At 49.8% G+C, this 21,547-nt stretch overlaps 8 protein-coding genes across 8 annotated transcripts; 4 read left to right on the top strand and 4 right to left on the bottom strand.

Annotated features, from left to right (window-relative positions):
- Positions 1-1,084: 1,084 nt before the first annotated feature.
- LTR84_010942 (uncharacterized protein) lies at positions 1,085-2,204 on the top strand (the record flags this gene model as incomplete). Its single annotated transcript, XM_064854475.1, has 5 exons — positions 1,085-1,150; positions 1,201-1,275; positions 1,324-1,464; positions 1,521-1,693; positions 1,742-2,204. 5 exons carry the CDS (start codon positions 1,085-1,087, stop codon positions 2,202-2,204), a joined length of 918 nt encoding a protein of 305 aa, XP_064709201.1.
- A 999-nt stretch (positions 2,205-3,203) lies between these two features.
- Positions 3,204-4,766, top strand: LTR84_010941 (uncharacterized protein; the record flags this gene model as incomplete). The annotated part of the gene is made up of 2 exons (XM_064854474.1): positions 3,204-3,439; positions 3,491-4,766. 2 exons carry the CDS (start codon positions 3,204-3,206, stop codon positions 4,764-4,766), a joined length of 1,512 nt encoding a protein of 503 aa, XP_064709200.1.
- Positions 4,767-5,614: 848 nt separating this feature from the next.
- On the bottom strand, positions 5,615-7,339 carry LTR84_010940 (uncharacterized protein; the record flags this gene model as incomplete). The annotated part of the gene is made up of 4 exons (XM_064854473.1): positions 5,615-6,521; positions 6,574-6,824; positions 6,879-7,107; positions 7,173-7,339. The coding sequence occupies 4 exons, from the start codon at positions 7,337-7,339 to the stop codon at positions 5,615-5,617; spliced, it is 1,554 nt and encodes a 517-aa protein (XP_064709199.1).
- A 1,738-nt stretch (positions 7,340-9,077) lies between these two features.
- On the bottom strand, positions 9,078-10,205 carry LTR84_010939 (uncharacterized protein; the record flags this gene model as incomplete). The annotated part of the gene is made up of 3 exons (XM_064854472.1): positions 9,078-9,510; positions 9,557-9,750; positions 9,798-10,205. 3 exons carry the CDS (start codon positions 10,203-10,205, stop codon positions 9,078-9,080), a joined length of 1,035 nt encoding a protein of 344 aa, XP_064709198.1.
- Positions 10,206-11,291: 1,086 nt separating this feature from the next.
- COX6 (Cytochrome c oxidase subunit 6) lies at positions 11,292-11,987 on the top strand (the record flags this gene model as incomplete). Its single annotated transcript, XM_064854471.1, has 4 exons — positions 11,292-11,476; positions 11,577-11,622; positions 11,673-11,790; positions 11,848-11,987. The coding sequence occupies 4 exons, from the start codon at positions 11,292-11,294 to the stop codon at positions 11,985-11,987; spliced, it is 489 nt and encodes a 162-aa protein (XP_064709197.1).
- Positions 11,988-13,760: 1,773 nt separating this feature from the next.
- On the bottom strand, positions 13,761-16,829 carry LTR84_010937 (uncharacterized protein; the record flags this gene model as incomplete). Its single annotated transcript, XM_064854470.1, has 1 exon — positions 13,761-16,829. One exon carries the CDS (start codon positions 16,827-16,829, stop codon positions 13,761-13,763), a length of 3,069 nt encoding a protein of 1,022 aa, XP_064709196.1.
- An 880-nt stretch (positions 16,830-17,709) lies between these two features.
- Positions 17,710-18,935, top strand: LTR84_010936 (uncharacterized protein; the record flags this gene model as incomplete). Its single annotated transcript, XM_064854469.1, has 2 exons — positions 17,710-17,854; positions 17,923-18,935. 2 exons carry the CDS (start codon positions 17,710-17,712, stop codon positions 18,933-18,935), a joined length of 1,158 nt encoding a protein of 385 aa, XP_064709195.1.
- Positions 18,936-19,222: 287 nt separating this feature from the next.
- LTR84_010935 (uncharacterized protein) lies at positions 19,223-20,886 on the bottom strand (the record flags this gene model as incomplete). Its single annotated transcript, XM_064854468.1, has 3 exons — positions 19,223-19,866; positions 19,921-20,457; positions 20,511-20,886. The coding sequence occupies 3 exons, from the start codon at positions 20,884-20,886 to the stop codon at positions 19,223-19,225; spliced, it is 1,557 nt and encodes a 518-aa protein (XP_064709194.1).
- Positions 20,887-21,547: the final 661 nt, after the last annotated feature.

The raw sequence follows: 21,547 nt of genomic DNA, 5'->3' as shown, positions 1-21,547 counted from the left end.
TGAATAGACCAAATCTAGTTGACCTACCTAGCGCGTCAGCTTTTGTTTCGCAGTGACCACACGTTTAGTCCCAGCAATGAGTCTATCTGGGGTGCTCCGGGGTGCAGATTCTTGCTCCAGGTGCCGACCTCTGCCTAGAGCAAATGTGAGCCTCGGCTGTGCAATTCATGAGAAATCTTCTTCTCCTCGACTACCACTGTATGCCTTATACAATTCATTATCACCAGAGCAAAACATGCTATGCATACGAGCTTGCTTTCTCTCAAAGCTTATACAAAATTAGGAGGATCTCAATTACTAGACCATCATCCCCACGGTCAAAACTCGATTCTGTAGGCAGAAATGAGTTGAGATCACCCGACGATGGAGGGAATGTTCGATATGCTGGTAGGCGTCCCCAGACTACTCGGAACCACGTGTAGAAGCCTTTCTGGGGTATTTTGAAAGAACCACTGTAGATCGCGAACTGTTACTCTTGTTTAGTGGTTATTATCATGCAAAGTTATGATTGAACGGAGGGCGTTGGGCAGAGCAGCCCCTTCGCAATGCCAGCTACCAAACCCGACGAGGTATGGTGTCGAGAAAAGACCGAGTCGATCGGGCCATGCCGCCGTGCGTTTGCATGACGAGGTACAGATTCTAGATGCCACAGAACAACGGTTTCAGTGCCGGTAATTGGGCCAGGGCCATGATCATCCGTCCTCGCTGGCGGCCAGACGGCAAAGGACGTAGGTATCCACGGGTAATGTCCCCATTAACCTCCGCGGAAGATGCTTGGTTAGAGATGAGTAGATTTCGCCCAATGCCATAGCCCATGATCCTATCATATGTTCCTGACGAGGCTGTGATTAATTCGGCAATCTTAGTATCGCCATGTACTCGTAGATCTACTACGGATGGCCTAGCCTCCGTGGACCTTATTCCGGCTCCCGTTGCGGGAGGCGTTATCAAACTTATCCAGATTGTTTGTTAGTCTAGCCATATCTACTTTCCCAAACATATCCCCGTTGTTCACGTTCGACATCCACATTCCAGATTCCCTTACGCACTCACAAACCGCTCAATTGACCATAATCTGTACAAAATGGCATTGGCAACGATATCAACGCCGGTTCCGACTGCACAAGTCGTTTCACCACCAACACCTAAAGTAAGGCGATCCCTTGGAATCAGAATTTAGGATTGACTAACACTTACAAGGCCAAACATCACATAGCGCCCGCTCTGTCACTTTTCGCCGGCGGTGTAGCTGGAGGTGTTGAAGCCGCCGTGACAGTGAGTATTACTTGCTCGAAATGAAATACGAGTGCTGACCATCCCAAGTATCCATTCGAATTCGCGAAGACGAGGGCGCAATTGAAGGGCTCCAATCTGACTACATCGAATCCAATTTCTCTCATCACGCAAACCGTACGAGGCGAAGGTATTGGCGCCATATATACTGGATGTTCCACTTTGGTCGTGGTAAGTGATAAAACGCCAATGTACTTCATACAGCGCTTGAACTAAGATTCAAACAGGGAACAACTTTCAAAGCAGGTGTTCGATTTCTCTCCTTCGATGCTGTAAGGAATTTATTTGCAGACGACCATGGCCGATTATCTCCTGGGCGCGGTGTGCTGGCCGGAATGGTGGCCGGCTGTGTCGAGGCTAGTGTAGCAGTGACACCTGCTGAGCGGCTGAAGACAGCAATGTGCGTCCGCTCGATCGAATTATGAAACTTAATGACTAACCCTGATAGAATCGACGATGCCAAAGGGCAGAAAAGGTTCACCGGTGGCGCCCACGCTTTCAAGACTATTCTCAGAGAACAAGGCATTGCTGGTCTTTACCGAGGCCTCTTTCCAACAGTGATGAAGCAGTCCGCGACATCCGCAGTCCGAATGGGCTCTTACAATGTGTTGAGAGAATATACCAAGCGACAAAATCTTCCGAACAATAGTTTGACCACTTTTGCGACGGGCGCAATAGCTGGAGTCATCACTGTGTATGCTACTCAACCCCTCGACACAATAAAGACAAGATCACAGGGTACATCAAAGGTCGGCACGGTTACTGCGATCCGCGATATCTTTTCCTCGTCAGGGCTACGTGGTTTCTGGCGCGGAAGCACCATGAGACTGGGGAGACTGGTCTTCAGTGGTGGCATCGTTTTCACAGTATACGAGAATATTGTCGCGGTACTTGGTCCCGTCACACAATGATCAGAGGGAGTCTAGGGCATGGAAGGGCGCAATGGGACTTGGTCAATAGGAGCATGACAAATGGATTCGGAGTTTATGCATTTGTCTATGGCGTTCTGAGTTCTTCTAGATGGCGATATCCAGCGGATGGGAATGGGCGCATAGATCCAAAAGGAACTAATTTGCATTGTAACAAGGATACCTAGGGTATGATAGATAGAATGCTTCAAATTGCAATGGCCCTTCGATATTTTGCTAGTAAGCCTCGAGATTAGCTCCATGGCGTTTTTGTTAGAACAAAACTCCGCAGTAGTAGTTCAAGTTCTCTACATCAGATGACGCTGTTCGATTTTTGTTGTTCCTTCCACCCGAGCAGGCAAGGCTGAGGGGAAGATCTCGGCCATAGTAGTTTGTTAGATTAACGAAGTATGTGTCAGGTCTGTTTATCGCCCGAGCGGGTTTCCTCCCCAGCCTGGGGAAGGCTATCAAGCAAAACTGCTATTGTTCGGCAGGGTTCCACTATGGTATGACTGCCCGTCCCTCCATGCCGAACTCCTGACAGGATACCCATGGATCCGTCGCCGTCTCCGGGCATCTCACGATTGCTTTGGCAAGGAAGAGAATGTCACATCCGCTATACAGGACATCTATCCGCGGGTAACAAAACACACCAGCTATAAAAACCTATCCGCTGGCTGTTAAAAGAGTTCGCCCAGCCCTTGGCTACTTCTTGGCTCCAGTCCGTCCTCCCAAATCTCGCTCTCCAGCTGACTCTCGCCTCCGCATTACCCATGGGGAAAGTGTGGCAGACATCTGGCACCATTGGACACGAGATGGACCAGGCCCTTCTCCCGCCGGCGGATCTCATCTTGCGGAAGTACACGACCGTCTCGAGCAAAGGATGAAGATATAAAGAACCATGGAACCCCCCTCCATCACAGAAGAGATCATCATCAACAACTTCTAACAGTGTCTGCTGGATTCAACAAAAGAATCAGCATCAGAATTCAAATCGCCACAATGTCTCAGAAGGATGCTGCTCAGACGACCATCGTCAGCCATGACGAGAAGCTTGAAAAACTTGAGGGCGAGGCCGTCCAGGTCGAGAGAAGCTGGCAAACACCTGCTCAAATCCAACATCGTTTTGACACATTGAGAGACCTCAGCGATGAGCAAATGACTGCCCTCAACAAAAAGGTGCTCAAAAAGATTGATTGGCGCCTCATGCCCTGTCTCACACTCATGTTCTTGATGAAGTATGTAGCCCGAGCCCACTAAAAGGAAAACTTCCACTAACAACTCTCCAGCTATCTCGATCGCATCAATGTCTCGAATGCTCGCCTTGCGGGTCTTCAAGAAGATCTCAACATGTCTGATACTGTCTGGAATGCCGGCATCAGTACCTTTTACGTCGGATATCTCATCGGTCAACTGCCCGGTAACTTGATACTCGCCAAGGCAAACCCCAGCAAATTCTTGCCCATCATTATGCTTGCATGGAGTGCTGCTACTATCTGCATGCCTGCCATGAAAAGCGGGGCTGGTTTCTGCATTGTTCGCTTCGTTATTGGCTTGTGCGAAGCGCCATTCTTTCCAGGTATTACCCTTATCACAAGTTCATGGTATAACAAGCAAGAAAATCCAACTCGCATGGCCATCTGGCACGCTGGAAACACCATCTCAAACATCATCTCTGGCTTTCTCGCTGCTGGCATCCTTGAACACATGGGAGGAATCGGTGGCATGAAATCGTGGCAGTGGTTCTTCCTCATTGAAGGCATTGCATCTATCGCGGTTGCCGTTGTTGCCTTCTTCGTCCTTCCAGACTGGCCACACAACTCCAAGTGCCTCAGCGAGGAAGAGAAAGAAATGGCACAGTATCGTGTTTTGGTCTCCAACGGTGGCGTCGACGAGGGTGTTGGCGGCACATGGGATGGCCTCAAGTCTGCCGTTGCAGATCCCTTTACCTGGTACTTCTGCGGGATGCATTTTGCTCTCATCACTGCTCAGAGCTTCAAGGATTTCTTCCCATCGATCCTCAAGACTTTCGGATTCGACAAGATGACCACTTACCTTGTCCAAGCACCACCCTACGCTATTGCATACATGGCAGCATGTGGCCTTGCATGGACTTCCGGCAGATTCCAAGAATCCTGCTACCATATTGTGGTCCCGATTATCGCTGCCGCAGCTGGTTGCGCCATGTTGATCTCCACCATGAATGTCGGAGCTCGATACTTCGGTATCATTCTACTCATCAGCGGAACATACTCCGGTCTCAACTTGCAGCTGTCTTGGGAAACCACGCTTGTGCCCGCACCCAAGAGTAAGAAGGCCGCCCTGATCGCCATTGCCAACTGCATCTCGCAGACCAGCCATTGGTTCAGCCCGTACTTCTTCCCCAGATCCCAGGAGCCATTCTACAGACTTGGTGGTGGTCTTATCATCGCCGGCTGTGTCTTGACCTGCCTGCTCTCCGGTGGCATCGTGCTTAGAGCCAAGAAACTCAACAAGAAACTCGACGAGGCCGAGGGCTACACTGCTCACTCCGGCAATGAGCGAGGATGGCGCTATGTTTACTAAGTGGGCGCGCTGCCGAGCCTACCGGGGTGTTTATACGAAATTACTTTGGACTTTTGAGATGATGGATTATGCATTCCACAAAAGCGGTGGAGTAACGTGTGTAGGGAAAGGGGAACATTCAGGATGATCGCTACAGCATAGATTTGTATAGACTTCGCATCCTCGAACTATGAATTTATGCCATTTTCACGTTCACCAAAGCATTCTTCTCTCCATCCTATTACCTGGAGTGGCCAAAAAATGGATGACGGACTCTCCTCGTGCTCGCTTACAGTCCATGCGGAGAACGAAAGTCTAGAAGTCTTGATTTCCCCGCCCGCTAAAATATTATCCTTGTTCATTTGTCCACTGTCGATCAAACGGCACGAGAAGCCCCTCGGAAATCTGGGGAATTGGTGAAGAGTCAATCAGCAGGATTCAGGACCGACTAGGATTTTTTGGTTTCCGGAGTAGCGGTCAGGGTTAGGGTTAGGGGTACGTTTGTACTTGACTCCTCTCACTTTTGGAGGCTCTTCCAACCTAGGTGCATGGAGCGTTGCATAAATACTAGATTATTCCTGTCTAGAACCTGCTGCTATCTCTGGTTCTGGGAATTCTATACACTGTACCTTTTTTACACGTTGCTGATCACTTCACAACCAATAAATGAATGAAACTTCATCCAAATCCACACACCGAGAGAGGGAATTCATTCCAGGGGAAGAATGAAGCGTTCAAAGGACCATTTGAACTCTGAATGTTCATAACCATAATCGTAAGAATTTATATCATATCATATCTCCTATTTTGCCTCCCAGGCAATCATGCATAGACAATCCTATAATGTGGCAAATGTAGCCAGTCAAGAATTACACCACCTCTTTACGCTCAATGGTCTCAGTGGCGGCCTTCTCCTCATCAATGTCGCGAACTCCAGCGCGAGCACCGGCCTGTGGGCCACCAAACAGCTCATCCATAGATTCCATATCCAGGCCTCTGGTCTCGGGAACGAAGAAAAAGACAAACAGCACCGCGACGGCAAGGAACGAGGCGAAGACGAAGTAAGTGCCTCCGCCGATATTGGTGATCATGTAGGGGACGCTGCGGGCGATGACGAAGTTCATCAACCAGTGCGTGGCAGTGCAGAGCGCCATGCCGATGCCACGGATGCGCAAAGGGAAGATTTCGGAGCAGTAGATCCAGGGGACGCCGGCCCACGAGAAGCAGAATCCGATTGCGTAGATGTAGATGAGGGTGCAGGCGGCATAGCCCCCAGCGGAGATGCTCTTCGCCGCACTGGGGTTACTGGACAGCACGTATCCGCCGATATACCACATGCACGCCGACATGAGGGCGGAGCCGTACATCAACATCTTGGTGCGGCCGAAGCGGTCGACCACAAAGGCCATGGCGATGACGACGGCGATGAAGCGCACAATTCCGTAGATGCCTGTTGCGTAGAGCCCTGTGCTACTTCCCGTCAGGCCGATGGATTTGAAGATTCGGGGTGAGTAGAAGTTGATAGCGTTGGAGCCGGCCATTTGCATGAAGACGAAGATCATGACGCCGATGGCAATGCGGTTGCGGTTACCAGGCTTGGAGAGTTCTTTGAATTCGGCGACAAGGCCCTTGCCAACGGTGTGTTCACGCTCGTATTCGATTTGGTTGATGACCCGGTCGATCTCTTCTTGTACGTAGGGATGCTCGGCAGGAAGGTTGCGGAGTTTGGCGAGGACTGTGGTCGCCACTTCTCGGCCCTTGGTTCGTGCGTACCATCTACAAAAAGTATTAGCATCTGATCTAGAATCATCCGGAATCGTGAACATACCTGGGCGAATCTGGCAAGAAAAGCATGCCGATGATGAGGATACCGCCGGGGATGAGTTGGATGGCAAATGGAATCATCCATTGGGAAGTGCTGGGTTTCATGTTGATCTTCAAGCCATAGTTGATCCAGAAACCAACGCACGTTCCTGCCTGGACTCCAATCTCATAGATACCCACGAGACGTCCTCGAATCTTGGGAGGTGAAACTTCGGCGATGTACAGAGGCACCAGCATACTGGCTGCGCCAACACCCTGAAGGGATTGTCAGTTCGATAATTTCGGGAGAATATGTAGATCTTTCCTTACAAGACCTCCGACGGCACGACCGGTGAACATTACAGGAACATTCCCAAATGAGACAGTCTGCATCAGCGAGCCAACGCAGAAGATGACGCCAGCCATAATGAGGGCCCATTTTCTGCCAAACTTATCACCAATTTGAGCCGCTGCGAGTGATCCGAAGAAACAGCCAGCCTGGAGTAGCGAAACAATGTTTGCAGAAAAAGCATCTGTGTTGCCGTGTAATTTGAAGTCCCTGGTAGTTGGAGATTGTCAGCACTCGGCTATAACGCCAAAGAACGATCTGAGATGGAGACTCACTTTTTGAAAGAGTCTAGGGCAAGTGTTGTCCCAATGAAGGCGAGATCGTAACCAAAAATGATGGCACCAAATGAAGAAACGATGGCGAGGAGGTAAACTCGATAGTTGTAGACCTCACGAGGTGTCTCCACGCTCATGGGTTCAACAGCGTGTCTTGAAGGACGCATGCTTGCTATTGTGTAGCTATTCGACGCTCAGAGATCTCGAAGGTACACTATTCTACCCTCTCGTAAGGATCGATTCTCAAGATCGAAGACAAGAGTTGGCCAAGGAATCTGGGCAGGACTTGGTATGCTTGGATCGCACAAGCTTTGGAGGCCGTGCTGCATGGCTTATATATGTTGTCTGGGCACGGATGGCTCGTTCTTGTGATAAATGACCGACAACCTTTAGAACGAAGTTATCCCCGTATCGAGTGATCACACTCGTCAGCGGAGAAGCGGGGATGCTCTGGCCCACCCACGTCGGGGACTAATCCCCAGCATTACTCCGCGGATATGGAGGCTTGTACACTGCGGGTAGTTCATCCCGCGGGTAAGGACGGAGGATGCTGATTTTTTCCGGCTATTGCTCATGGCTGTGGATTGTGCTTGGTCAGAACTCATGTCGAGGCTCAAACTTGGTGAGAACTTCAGAAAATTATGGAGTCTCGGAGACGGAAGTAAAATCTTACGCACGCGACCGGAAAACAACCGGGAAGAAATATGGGAGGCGAAGGAAACCTTTCCATCAGTGGTCTGAGGACAGAAATCTGGCGGAGGGATTCGAGGCTGGAGAACTGAACCAACTTCCTCTCTCACTCACTTGAACTTTCTGGAAACGTGGCCAGTCAAGGGAATGGGGAATGTCTGATGGTCCGAAGACAATCTATTGAACGCTGGTTGGCATCTAGTGGGCATATATCCAGTTTAAATGGGCTAGCACTAGAAAGTGGACTTGCCTCCGTATGTTTGGTCTAAAGTTCTGACACCCTCGACAACTTGAAGAAAATAGCAATTTGAGTACTGAACAGGCTGAGTGAGAAAGGGGCTAGAAAAGGGGTTAGCAGGCTTGTTATGTTTGGTAGACCTGATTCAGAAGCAGTATAAGCATGAGCCCAGGTATAGTTGTTGTTCAACGAGGTGGTATCTGCTGCCCTTGCTTCGATATCAGGAAGCGACATAGAGTAGCCACGTCCTGCTTCCTCGCCCTATTGAGTCAAACCAAAGGACTATGAACTAAGGTCATTGATAGTGGTTACTTGGCTTAGTGAACTCATCTGCATCTGAGATGCATATGTCCAGCGACACGAAAATGCCGCGGACAACATGATGTGAATCTTATTTCACACCTCTCGCAGTCCAAACATTCTTGATAGATGGACATATAAAATTTTGACTTTGAAGGATTATTGCTTGCTACCTAGTAGTCTTCAGGGTTGCTTCTTCTCCCACCTTCATCTCCTCCCCCTTCTCCACATTAAAATCGTGCATTAATAATAATATGCATCTAATAAAAACAAGGCGAGCGAACAGAGTAACTCTTTTGGCACCACCGACATCTCACAAGACACTGTTTCGATCTCTTTGAAATGCCAAGTGTTGTACTAAACACCGCCCCCGACCTCACATCCGATTTTGTACATTTGCTGATCAGCCGGCCAGCAAAATCCTGTGAACCATATCTATACATCTCACATCCCACTGCGCGGTGGACGAAAATCCATGTATCACACCCTCTCCAAGCCTACTAACCTGGCGCGATGTCGTTCAAGGTAGTAGCAGATGCACGAAAAGCATCGAGATAACGTTGATGGGTGTACTGCATTCCAAGCTGTTCTGCCGAATCTCTCGAGTCGTTTATCAAATCAAGGTTTCGAGTGATGTTTAGCATTTCGTCTTCGAATCGTTGATCGACATCGGCACTCTAAGCTTTTCTCGATCTGGTAGTGCGCCCCTCAGAGCGTCCCGTGGCGACGGCACCGTTGCTCTTCGAGTCGTCCAGTGTAGTAGGAAGCTTGTGTGGGTCAGGAAGGGGAAGATCCTTCATAGCGATCAAGGCCTCCTTTCCAGTATTCCTCCTAGGACGTCCAGAAATGGTCTGCTTCCGGTATGTGGCGAAGTAAAAGGAAATGAAGAGCAAGAGGTAGGAGCTCAAAATACCCATGCCAGCGAAAGCAGCAAACTCTTCACCAGCACAATGACCGGCAGATGGCATGTTGGGGAAATAGGTGCTGGTGAAGTAGGTGTAGGAAGCAAAGTAGACGAAGCCAAGGTCAATGACGAATTGAATGATCTGGAGCATAGTGATGTACTTCTTCCACCAGATGCGAATGCCACGGGCGGATTGGAAGTAGTACCTGAATGTATTAGCGCAAACTACAGTGAAAGATCAGGGGATCGTACCAATACATGACCACGTGGACAGTCAAGTTCAATGTGATAGGAACCCAAGAGACAGCAGTATTTCCAATAAGCTGAGTGTAGCAGAGAAGGGCGGTGGCACCATGGTGGTAGGTGTGCAAAAAGGTGAGGGGCTTCTTCTTAAGCACAAGGAACAAGGTGTCGATCAGTTCGAGGTATTTAGTCAAATAATTAAGCTGCAAGAGTCAGTGATTTGCCAAAGCGCGTGTAGAGTCAACCATACGTAGTATAGAACGACGAGTCTCTGGGTCCAGCCTCCGTCGTGATCGCAAATGGCATGGAAAACACCATATCTGGCCAAGGTGGGAAGGAGTTGCTCGATGAAGAGAGCCAACAAAACGCCACTGATGACAGTCAAGTAGAAGTTGTGAATCATGAAAGGGCCATTTAGAACAAAGGCCTGGCGATGCTTCATCAACTCTCTGCCGCCAAAGATTATGACATAGTATGAAATCAGAGAAATGACCGTCTCTTGGAGTGTTGACATGGGCGTGAGACCGGAAACAAATCTGAAATTATCGGCAGGATAACCCACGACGGTCTCGAAGCCCTTGCTGAAATAGGGCCATAGCTCAATGCCGAAGGGACGGTCGAGGGTGGGTATAGGAATCGACTTCAAAAGGTCGCCCATGGTGGAGGGAGGGCACCGCCGAGGAGCGATCGCGTGTAGTGTAAGAAAAGAGGGCGACAAAAGGGAATCAACTCGGTGGTACGGTACAGAACAAGAGGTTGAGCAAGAACAAAAGCAGAAGTAGAAGAAGAGAAAGAAGATGAAGGAAGCACCGAGGCAGATGGGTTGAGGCTCAAGGGGAGAAGAGAAGATTATTATCCTGTTCGACTGGGAATTGTTCAAGGCCCAATGCAACCAAAATTGCTGCAACGACAGGCGGGCTGGAGACTCGAGTCGCACCGGCATCAGGGGAAAAATGAAAATGGATGGGAATCTCTGGGGCGCGCTACGCGTTGGTCGCCAAGCATCGTGATTGCCGCCTGTTCCCATTGGCCGCTGGGGTCTTTCTCAATCTCCGCGTCGCTCTTGCCTTGCGAGAGCCGCACGTGTTGCGTATTGACACGATAAGCGCCGACGAGTCTTTGATTATGTGAGAAATGTTGAGGGAGACTCGGATGACATGCAGTGGAAGATTGTTGCACCGGTAGGAATCATCCTCGTGGTGATCTGTGCAAGGTGTTGTTTATCCTTTGATGAAATGCCTGCTCAAGTAGGGCAATTAATCATTCAGCCCATGGGCTTACCTAAATGAGTTACAAGGACTCCCTAAGTATTGGTCTCGGGACTCAGGAACCAGCTGGGCCCTTAGCCTAACACTCTGGTTCCAGGCGATGACGCCAGGCTACATAAAATACGTTGCGAACGATGTGTAACGCTCAAGAAATTTACGGTGACAGATGTCATTGAAGTATTTGCCCCAATAAAGTGCAATACGCTCTGTCAGACTTGTACTTGCTTGGTTTTGTAAAATTTCACTACATTCTTGATCCGCCTAAAGAGCTCTAGCTCGTCGCAGTGCCATTTCAACCACTCACAGCACTTTGGATTTGCTTAGGCAGTCTAGCTCTCCAAATTCTCAGGTGACTTCAACTGCACCTGCCAAAGCACCTTCTAGTCTGCTTCTTCAATTGTAAAATAACCACTTTCACCACCCTCTCTCCTCCACGAGCTCCGACCTTCCATCCTCACAACCGAAAAGCCTCGATCATGGCTTCCCTCTCGATCCTTCGTCTTACTGCTCGCCCAGTCACCTCCGTCTTCAGACCTTGCGCTCGCTCTGTCAGGAGAGCTCCTGTTTTAGCTCAATCAGTCAACACCAGAGCACCCTTCAGCTCAACAGCCGCTCGAAAAAGCGGACACGAGGAAGAGACTTTCGAGGAATTTTCTGCGAGGTACGACCATTGCTGAGCTTGTCGAATAATCAAAATTGCTGCCACTTCAACCCACATGTCAACGATTCCCAAGGACTTCGCTGACAAGACATTGTTTCAGATACGAGAAAGAATTCGATGCTGTTCAAGATGTGTTCGAACTCCAGGTATATGAGCTTTTCACATCAGAGATATTGTCATCTAATATTCATGCCAGCGAAATTTGAACAACGCCTTTGCCTATGATCTTGTGCCCTCACCCGGTGTTGTGACAGCAGCTCTCAAGGCTGCAAGACGCGTCAATGACTACCCGACCGCTGTCAGAATATTTGAAGGTGCGACCTTGCAGGACCCAGTAACGATTAGTTCCAGCCATTGACCAGATATCTCAGGTATCAAAGCCAAAGTTGAAAACATCCAGCAATACGAGGAATACTTGGAGGAACTGAAACCCCTAAGGGAAGAACTCGGCGTCAATCTCAAGGAAGACCTCTATCCCGACAACAGCGACAGCCCATACAGCAACTCATAAACGCCAAGGAAAGTGGTAAATAAGTTAATCGATTCCGAAGGTTGAGCTGTCATCTGGCCGTTTTTGGGTTTGGCGGGAAGGAGGGAGGGAAGAACATGTATCGCATACTTGCGCGCACCAAGTCAATGAATCTTTCAATCAAGATACTGGGGGAGTGTTGAACCCACTCGCCCACTCACCACAGTGTAACTTAGGGGACGCCATCGCATGCATACGTACACAGGACTACCTACGCTGTAGTCGAAAAAGAACATGTACAGTTTCAAATCACCCACGAGTCTTGATCCATTATGCAATGCCCTGATTACCATGGTGATCATGACCTTCTCCTCGACTATCACGATGACAAGGATTTGAATTAGGAAAGGTAGGAGTTTCAAGGACGAGCAGGGCCGCCCTCCTTCTGCCACTCGGCCCCAAGAAGCCGAGGGCAGCAAAGCGCAAAGCATCCGTCACATCACGCATGGGTCACTGAAGTCAGACCCGAACTCCTGCTTGCCCTGAGTCATTCTCAGACATTTTGGTGCCCAAGAAGTGACCTTACCTGTCTCTATGTCACAGGCTGTGCCACTCCAGCGTGAAACCCTTTCATTTCAATGACGATGTCAGCCTCGCGTAATGAGTTGATGTTGTTGTTGTTCTGACACTCAGTCACATTGATTGCATTGCCCATGCCCATTCCGTATGAACCTATGTTAGATATCGAGGGAGATCACGACAGGCAAATACCTCTATGTTCAGTAGGAGGTGTGAACGCCCCCAATGCTCGTGTGTCGCGTTCATGCGAAGAAACAATGTCAAGACGTGGGGCGAACTCACCATGATACCTACCTACGAGTGTGTAGCAAGCAAGCAAGCAAGCAATCATACCGATCAAGGATGAACCTGTCTGTGGTCAGTAACTTGACATTCGTCAATATCAAGAGCTGGAGCTCTCAATGCTGAGTCACGATGATCCATACTCATCATCCGGAGCAACCTGATGTACGTCCTCTTCTTCTGTGTCTTTCAGCAGCATAATCAGCATCGGCCTGTACCGGGGCCTATCTGTCTCCCGGGATCATTAACCAGTTAGAGTAAGTCATGGCCAAAGATGATCTCAGGTACCACGGGAAACATGCCGCATATAAATGTTTCTTTTGAAACCACAGTACACCGGCAGCTCAAGACGATATGCTACCAACCAACACCTGTGAATTCCTCATTGAATCACGGACGTCTTCATCCAGCATTCATCTCAATCATACAAACACGAGGCAGAAAGCACTACGCATACACACGTCCCAGGATATCTATACAGATTGCTTTTATTTATCTCATCGTCAAGGTAATGCGTCCTCAAGTCCCAGCGGGAAGGAGCAAAGCACGAATCAGTCGCCGATCTCCAACGTCCACGGAATCCATGATCGGATCAATAAATAAAAAGAAGTACATCGGAAGAAAGTCAAGATTGTTATAAAACAAGTAACCGCAACCGCATACGCCGACCCATTGTCCCATTCCCAGTTCATGATGGTGTGGTTTCATAAGCTTCGTGACAAGTAAGTGGAGGAGCGTGTTCTCGGTTTCCAGATCTCTCATATCACCTTTCGTACGCACGTTATGGAACAATCTGCCTACCAGCAAAAAGGCCGAATCATGAGACTGGAAGTCCTGTGCTCCTAGTCCGCAATACTTTCCCTTCCTATACCGCCCCGCTGCGTGATTTCGTGTCAGTAAGTCGATTGTTTTCGCTTCAATATACAAGACTCAAGGAAGACGCTAACCCCTGGTCTAAAGTTGAGCCATAACGAGATCTCTAATCGCCCATCGGTGACCCGCTGTACCATCGGCATTCTCGTCATCTTCGGCATCGGCGCCTGTTCTCAGCCACTTCTCTACTTTTCGACGCCATCTGTCTTCTTCAGTGCGTTGTCGTCGGACAAATTCGGGGCCAACGTCAAACTCTTCAGCGACTCCCCAGTCTTCACCACTGCTGTGTCCGCCATCCGCATCTCCAAGTGATTCACGAGACTGACTGGCACTCACGAGGTGTTGTAGTGTACCACTTCGGCTTCGTGTCTCCTCCTCTTCCTTCAGGTCTTCCAACCCGGCAAATACGTCTTCTTCCTCTTCAACTTGGACATTTTCACCTCGGATGCCAGCAGTGCTTCCCGTTCCATTCTCTGCAATCTTCAACCATCGCATCTGTGATGGATCAAAGACCATACCGCCGACAACTTGAACACCAGTGATGGACCCAACGTTTGAGATCAATGCCAGGTTGGCCTTGGTGCCAGGACTGCCTTGACCTTGTCCAGAAGGACTACCTCCACGTGGATGGAAGTCGGGAACATCGAAGGGAGCTAGAGAATTTTCATTGCCTTCCCATCTAAAAAGCAAAGGATTATATTGCATTCCCTTCTCAGTCTTGGCCCTGTTCGAGTCACCACCCATAGATTTGATGAGATGAGGCTTTTGCTGGGTCTTCTCGTTCTTCTTCTTCCGCAAACTACCTTGCTGGTTAAGACGAGCAATCTGGGGAGGTTTCCAGTTTGCAGAGATAGGTTGCAGCGGTTCCCCACGAATGGTCTGGAAACTCGTTGAGATTTGACGTTGCTCTCGAGCGTTTCGAGATGCAGCAGTGTCACGAGCAAATCGCGGTACATTGGTAGTGTTGAGTGCTGTCGTCGGGAAGTCATTTCGATGGGGAGTCAACGGTGTTCCTGGCATAGGTGTGTCACTACCACGGCGAGTGCTGGCTAGAGATGACGAAGAGGGGTTCATGTGAGACAGTCCAAGTTTGCTTCTCAAACTTCGAGGCGCACCACGACCCACCGGTTGTTTAGTGAATTTCGACTCAATAGTGGCAGATGTGGGCAGGTCATCGAAGATTTCGAGTTCAGAGCCGTCTCCATAGTTGCGACGTTTTGCTGGTTTTGTGATTGACTTCTTGGCTTGAGCAGCCAGCTCTGCAGGTGTGAGGTTACTGCGACCGCGCGGGGTCTCTGGCCGACCAAGTCCAGCAAGACGAGACAAAGATCGTTGGGCAGCAGACATACTATCCCCGGAACCATCAGATCCTTGACCACGGACGTGACGTGTGGTAGTAGATCTGAGGTTGATGTTATGAGACTGAGTCAATGAACCGCCGGCCGGGATGAATGGGACATTGGCTTTCTTGGGGTCGCCTGATCGAGTGTCGAGGCGATCAGTGGGCGTTTTGGGTCGTGACAGCAGATTGAGGCGACTTCCAGTATCCTGTCTTGAAGGAGGTCTTACATAGGGTGAAGATTTCGTAGGTGAATTGACGCCACGCATTACTGGCATTGATCGTTTTGCACGTAATAATTGTGCATTTGTGGTAGTGGGTTGTTCGAAACGAAGATCGGGTCGAGACTCAGCGCCCCGGAGAAGTCGTCTACTAGGCGTAGAAGGCGTAGAAGGTGTTGATGGTGTGGTTGGTGCTGGAATAGCTGTAGTAGATGTCTGTCCTGAATGGCTTGCGATTCGAGAACTCGGTCGTTGATAGGTGGAGATTGGAGCGCCTGTTTCTGAAACAGGTTCCAAATGAGAACGAGGACGATCGTGGCGTTCGTGAGTTGGTTGAAATCGAGGCAACCGTGATATGGTCCCGGTTGTCTTTGTGGTTGTAAAATTGAGTGTTGTGGCAGTTCTCCTAGATGGGCTTGTAGTTCGTGTGCTCTTGTGCTTGACATTGCGATTTAGGGTCAACTTGGCAGAATCAAAGACCTCGCCATCACCAATTTCTAGGCCAGAAAAGAAATCGTCCTTCCCAGATGTCCTCTTAAGATTGTTCCTGTCGTCGGATACTTCGTTGATTTCTGGTGTTTGTTCCAGGTGGCGTTGTTTGAGTTTGGCCTCAAAACTTATGGGGCCATCAGGAAGAACAAGGCCATCAAGGCCTTCATCCTCACTCTCGGCAGTAAAAGCACTCGAGACGCTAGGACTCAACGCGGAGGCGGAAGAGCTTCGAGCAGATCTGCCACCTCTTCTGCCAGCGTGTCTTGTTCCGAGACTACCTTCGGCCCACTCAAGGTCAAAGTCATCACCTTGTTGTGGTGTTTGAGGTTGAGGTTTCCTCGTTGACAATCTCAATTTTCCATCGGCTGGTAGCTCGAGGTCTTCTTCGATACTCTCCATCTGTGGTTTCATGGGTGTTGGGGGCTGCTCAAAGAGCAGTGGTTTTTGTGGTGACCTGTGCTTGGCAACTCTTATCGTGGGCACATCAGCGAAATTGGCATCCTCCTCAGTGTCACGGAAAGCATCCAATGTTATTGGTGTAGGAGCTGTTCTTGATTTGGGTGATCGAATAGTTTTGTCGAAGAAGTCTTTACTCGTCTCAGGAGTTTTGGGAGAAGTACGAAAAGCGGCACTGATTTGACGCAAACTTTCCGAAATATCGCGGTCATCGTGTTTTGCAAGCTTTAAGGGTATGTCGTTTCCAGGTATATCGAGGTCTTCTGACCAATCGTCGGCAATAGCCTTCTTGATTTCCTTGCCTTTCAGGCGTCGAATGGTGCCTCCCTCTAGGGCAGAACGAGGCACATTTGTTGGTAGTGGTATTCCTTTACTCTTAGCCAATGCTATGGCATCTTTTATTGAGGCTTGTTCATCCACCAGAACATCCCAGTTCTCATCTCCATTGTTGGATTCGGAGCGCATGGACATGCGCGAAGACGCGGAATCCCGGTGGTTGGTTTGAGGGTGTGAGATGATTGAAGTCGCAGTTGAAGCTGTGCGGAAGTGCACATCGTCGAGGTTTTCAAAGTCATCATCATCCCAATTTTCGACATCCGGACTCTCGACAGGAGTCCGGGGCTTTAGTGTGAGTGGTTCCATGATTTTCCAACACAATCTTCGGCGAGACGATTAAAAAGTGAGTGTAGTGGGTTCACAGTCGCAGAAGTCGACCATTCAGCATCGGAAAACGCAAAACATTGGAAGAAAAGTCGTTTCGAGATCGTACAAGGTCGTGAGGGTCATGAGAATGTCGTTCAAGTCTGTCCTGGCGGGTGGTGGTGGCAGTCGTGTTTGGCGGATCGGTCCCCTCTTGGGGAAGTACCACCGTTGAGAGGTGTTCGATCAATGTCGAACGGTGGTATGGAAGAAAATAAGATGAGATGTCGGGAAGGTTCAGGTATAATTTTTTGGACGGAATCGCAGGTCGGAGCAACGGTCTCGTGGGAGGTTGGTCGACGTCGGAGGTCAGAGTTCCCTTTGGAGTGGAGTTGACGGAAGTAGGCTGTAGCAGGTTTGGTAGGCGCGACGGAGTGGGCGAGGAACTTGCCAGCCTCTTGCTTAAACTCACACTAAAGAGCTAATGGGTGTTAATTTTCGAGACCTCGCGCACTAAGTGCAGGTGTTAGTGCTACTTTACGTATGGTCTAGTCCGAAAATGGCAAGGCTCTCTCTTAGTGGTTCCATTGTTTCAGATAATAGCGAGCTGGTCAAGCGAAATACCATTAGTCAACGCATGTTGTTATTGGCTGCTTACGCGTCACGCGTTTTCCTTGGCATCGGGACGAACACGAGCGAGTTTCAATGACATCTGTCTGCAATCAATTGTTAATATCTTGGAGGGGTGGGACCATCTGCCTGGGCCGTCTCTAGTTTATTTCGAGGTGTGTGCTCCCCTCAGCCTTGCAACAAAAGTGAATATCAACTACAATCATCGTGAGGTGAACTGAAACAGCAATGTCAAATCATACCCGCAACTACAATGGCCACGAGCTGGGTAATCCGTCTCCCCAGAGATGACTCGGATCAAGACCCCTTCATTCTCAAAATCTCCCGCAAAGAGGATGGACAAGACCTTGACCTTGACCTACTCGCAACGGACAACGTGAGGGCATTCAGTGGAAAAGGTGAAAAGAAACTCAAACCAAAAACCCTTCGATACTCTTTCACCAGCCACTAACCATAATCCTCACAGTCCAGCAGAAACGCCTCAAGAAATTACAAGCGAAGAACTACGATGGCACCGACGATGAATGGAGCAACATCCTCTCCTATACATTCATCTCCAAGCAAAATTCTTCACTCGGCGCCACACAGAAGAAGAATCTCGAAGTAATCTGTTCCGCGTCAGGCAGGAAAAAAGAACCCCATACCCTGTCCATAACATTCCGCTACAACATCGAGGGCATCATCCAACGCCTGGGAGTCATCGAACTTCCGGAGATCGAAGACACCTCGGAGTTCGACATCTTCGGATGGACACTGCTCCTCCTCGAACAGCGAGATAAACTGCAAGAGGAAGCCGCCGCACAGAAGGATAAAGCCGACACCGAACAAGCGACAGAAGCGAAACTACAAAAACAACTCTCTGACCTGGTGGACGCCAAAGTCGAACATGAGAAGCAGCTGCTAAGCAAATTCTGCACGCTTCTGAATGAGAAGAAGCTGAAGACGCGGAACATGCAGAGGGTGTTGCAGACGGCGCAGGTCGATCAGAAGAAACTGCGGGATCTGGCTCCTTTGATGGGTGATGACGCCGAGGGCGGCACGAGGCACGGCACGAAGCGTCAAAAGGACGACGGATCAGATGCGGAGGAGGACGACGAAAGCGATGGCTTCGAGTCCATGGTCGTCGACAAGGCCACAGCGGAGGACGAGGACGAGATTGAGAGTGATGCAGAGTCTCCCAATTCCCACGGCTCCCGGCGATCGGCAAACCCCGGCTCGGACACCGCTTCAGAGGAAGAAGATGATCTCGACGACGCCCGTCCTGTCTCTCCCGCACCGCCACAGACCCGGTCTATGGACAAAGCGGCTAGTAAAAAGGGCCATTCTACGCCATTGCCTCCTCCCCGGGAATTGCCTTTCCAGCGAAAGGCCGCCGCCAAGCCGACAGTAGACAGAAAACAGCCTCCCAAGCAGCCTGAACGTGTTGCATCCCCGGACGATGATGATGAAGAAACTGCCAGTGAGGACGATGAGTTATGATGAGTTATGATCCGGCCCGATTCGGCCCCCAACCATAGATGAATTCCGTATGATGCAAACAAAAGTCGCTGTTAAGTTTGGCACTATCATTCATGATGAGGTTTAGGTTTTGCCTTTTTATTTAATTGCATGTAGTATCCATGTAGCTGGCTTCCGGCTCAGGGATCTATCATGTTCCCGTCTACTCGGTACCGAGTACACTTTACGTACAACCCGCTCCATTGGGTCTCTAATCGCGTGCTCCACATTTCTAATATCCTTGGCCCTTCACCCTCATCCAGCTCAGATCAGATCACGTATCGAAATTGCTTGTCTTCACCCCACTCGGTAGGGCGCTCGAGATGCACCGTCTCCCTATTCTTCCCGTATTTCTTATCGCGTTTGACGTTTGCGCGGTGCAGGATCAGCATCTGCAGAGACGCGGCAACCACGACCAACAGGCAGGCACCACAGGAGATCCACATGCCTTTACGGTAATACGGCTTGTCGGACTTTGGAAAGATCCTCGTGCCCAGGACAGGTCCGCATTGTCCGCCTGTTGCGAGTAGTGCGAGGCCAGCAGCGCGTTTGCTGTCTGTGGCGTGTGTGTTGCCCACCCATGTGAGACATTGGGCGACCGAGACAAAGATCAGGGTGGCGAGGAATAGACCGAAATACCGCGGTCCCACGCCCGTGGTGGTGGCTAAGATGATGTACCCGACGGCGGCGATCAGAGCCGCACCAGCCAGGAACGGGCCTCGCAGTCTGAATTTATCGGAGAGGAAAGACACGGTGATGATTGCTAGGAAGCAGACCACGTATGGTGGTGATGAGAGACCATTCGATTGGATTGTGGAGAATGCACCCATTTCTGAGATGATGGTTGGCACGAAGAGTGGAAGTGAAGCGAAACAGACATTGCAGCCGAAATACATAATGGGAGGAAGATATGCTAAGATGATTCAGTCAGTAGATAGATCAGAGAGGAAAGGTGGGTAAAGCTCACATCGGTAATCTTTCAATCCACCAAGAACTTGCTTCCACTGAATTCCTTTGTTGCCGGTCCTATCTCCAGGCTGACGCATAGACAGGTCGATGGCGATCTCACGTTCTCTGTCACTCAAGAACCGGGCACTTTGTGGGTCATCTGGGAGGAAGAACCAAGCAACCACAGCGAGAACGCATGTCGGTACACCTTCGACAATGAACAGTATCCTCCATGGTCCAATACTCCCACGGGCTTGGGAGATACCATATGCCAAGGCACCACCATAGGCATTAGCAGCAGCTGAGCCGGACAAGAAAATCCCAGTGCGCAGGCCGAGTTTTTCTCGAGGGTAGAAAAAACTCAAGTACAGTGGCACCCCGGGTCCGTACGCAGCTTCAAAGATGGCCAGAAACACTCGGCATACCATGATGCTAGCCCAGTTGTTGCAGGCGGCTTGAATGGTCGAGGCAAAACCCCATAGGAAGACAACGACAGCAACCCATTGATGAGGCTTAAAAGCCTTCCAGCCAATTTGAGTCCATTGCGATAAGATATCTAGGTCAATAAGGTCAGAATGTGCAGCAGTAACACGTCCTTGGAACACTCACAGGAAATATAAAACGCTGTTCCCAGCCAATCATAACGAGTACCAGAGAGGTCTATATCACGTTCCATGCCTGATATACGAGCATTTCCTAGATTCGATCTGTCGAGCACTGAAAGACTGTAGAGGACAAAGATGAGGGGCATGAGGTGCCAGTCAAGTTTGCGTATGACAGCGTCTTCTTCGGCCTTGGTGTATTGCGGCGCAAGATCGGGGTCGTAGCTATGGTTGATATCGTTTTGACCCTTTTCGATATTCTCTTCCGTCAAGACCGTAGGTTTGTCCTCAGCGGAAGCCTCATTGCGTGAGCTGGCAGAAGAATCAATGTGGTCAGGATGGTGACCGTCAGCGACTTTCTCAGGATCAGATGCGGTATTCATCTTGATCGTTCAGTGTTTTAAGATAGACACCAGATATCGTAACTACCAGTGAGGAGGGATGTGCAGAGCATGACAAGAGTAGGAAGTAGGGAGACTTGGGGTACAGACCGTTTTATGGAAAGGTACCTGGCGATTGAGACTCCCTCGTGGCACGCTGGACCGAGATGCATACACTTGCCTGTCAAAACTAGTCACCCGTCATCAACGAACTTCCCCGCATGTAGACAGGGCATTGGGTGGATGAATGAAGTCCCGTTACATGGAGCGGCTGACACGGCGACTGTTGTTCTCAAAGGTGAGGTCGGACCGGTCAAGATGCGGTGATCACTCGTAAGCGACGTCAGGAGATGAAGATGGTTGGGGGAGGTGAAGATATGGAGGCTGCATATGATGGAGCCGAGATACAGGCTATGATGTAGACAGTTGGTATTCGAGAAGCCGATGGACTGAGATTGGTCAAAGCCTCCTCAGCAAAGAATCAATTCATGGATCTGGGGATGTAAAACATTGGAGAAGTGGATCATCTCCGCGCAAATCGTCCGGTAAAGGAAGAGAATAAGCAGAGATGAACCAAGGGGCGCTCGAGGCTTGCATGGGGGCTGCCCCAAGCTCTAACGCCACCAACTCTTATAATGTCTTGGCCTGGAATTGGCATTCTGGG

The sequence above is a fragment of the Exophiala bonariae genome, assembly GCF_035927105.1.
Source record: "Exophiala bonariae strain CCFEE 5792 chromosome Unknown scaffold_5, whole genome shotgun sequence".
In the NCBI taxonomy this organism is placed as follows: Eukaryota; Fungi; Ascomycota; class Eurotiomycetes; order Chaetothyriales; family Herpotrichiellaceae; genus Exophiala; species Exophiala bonariae.
This window is presented reverse-complemented; position numbering and strand designations above follow the sequence as displayed.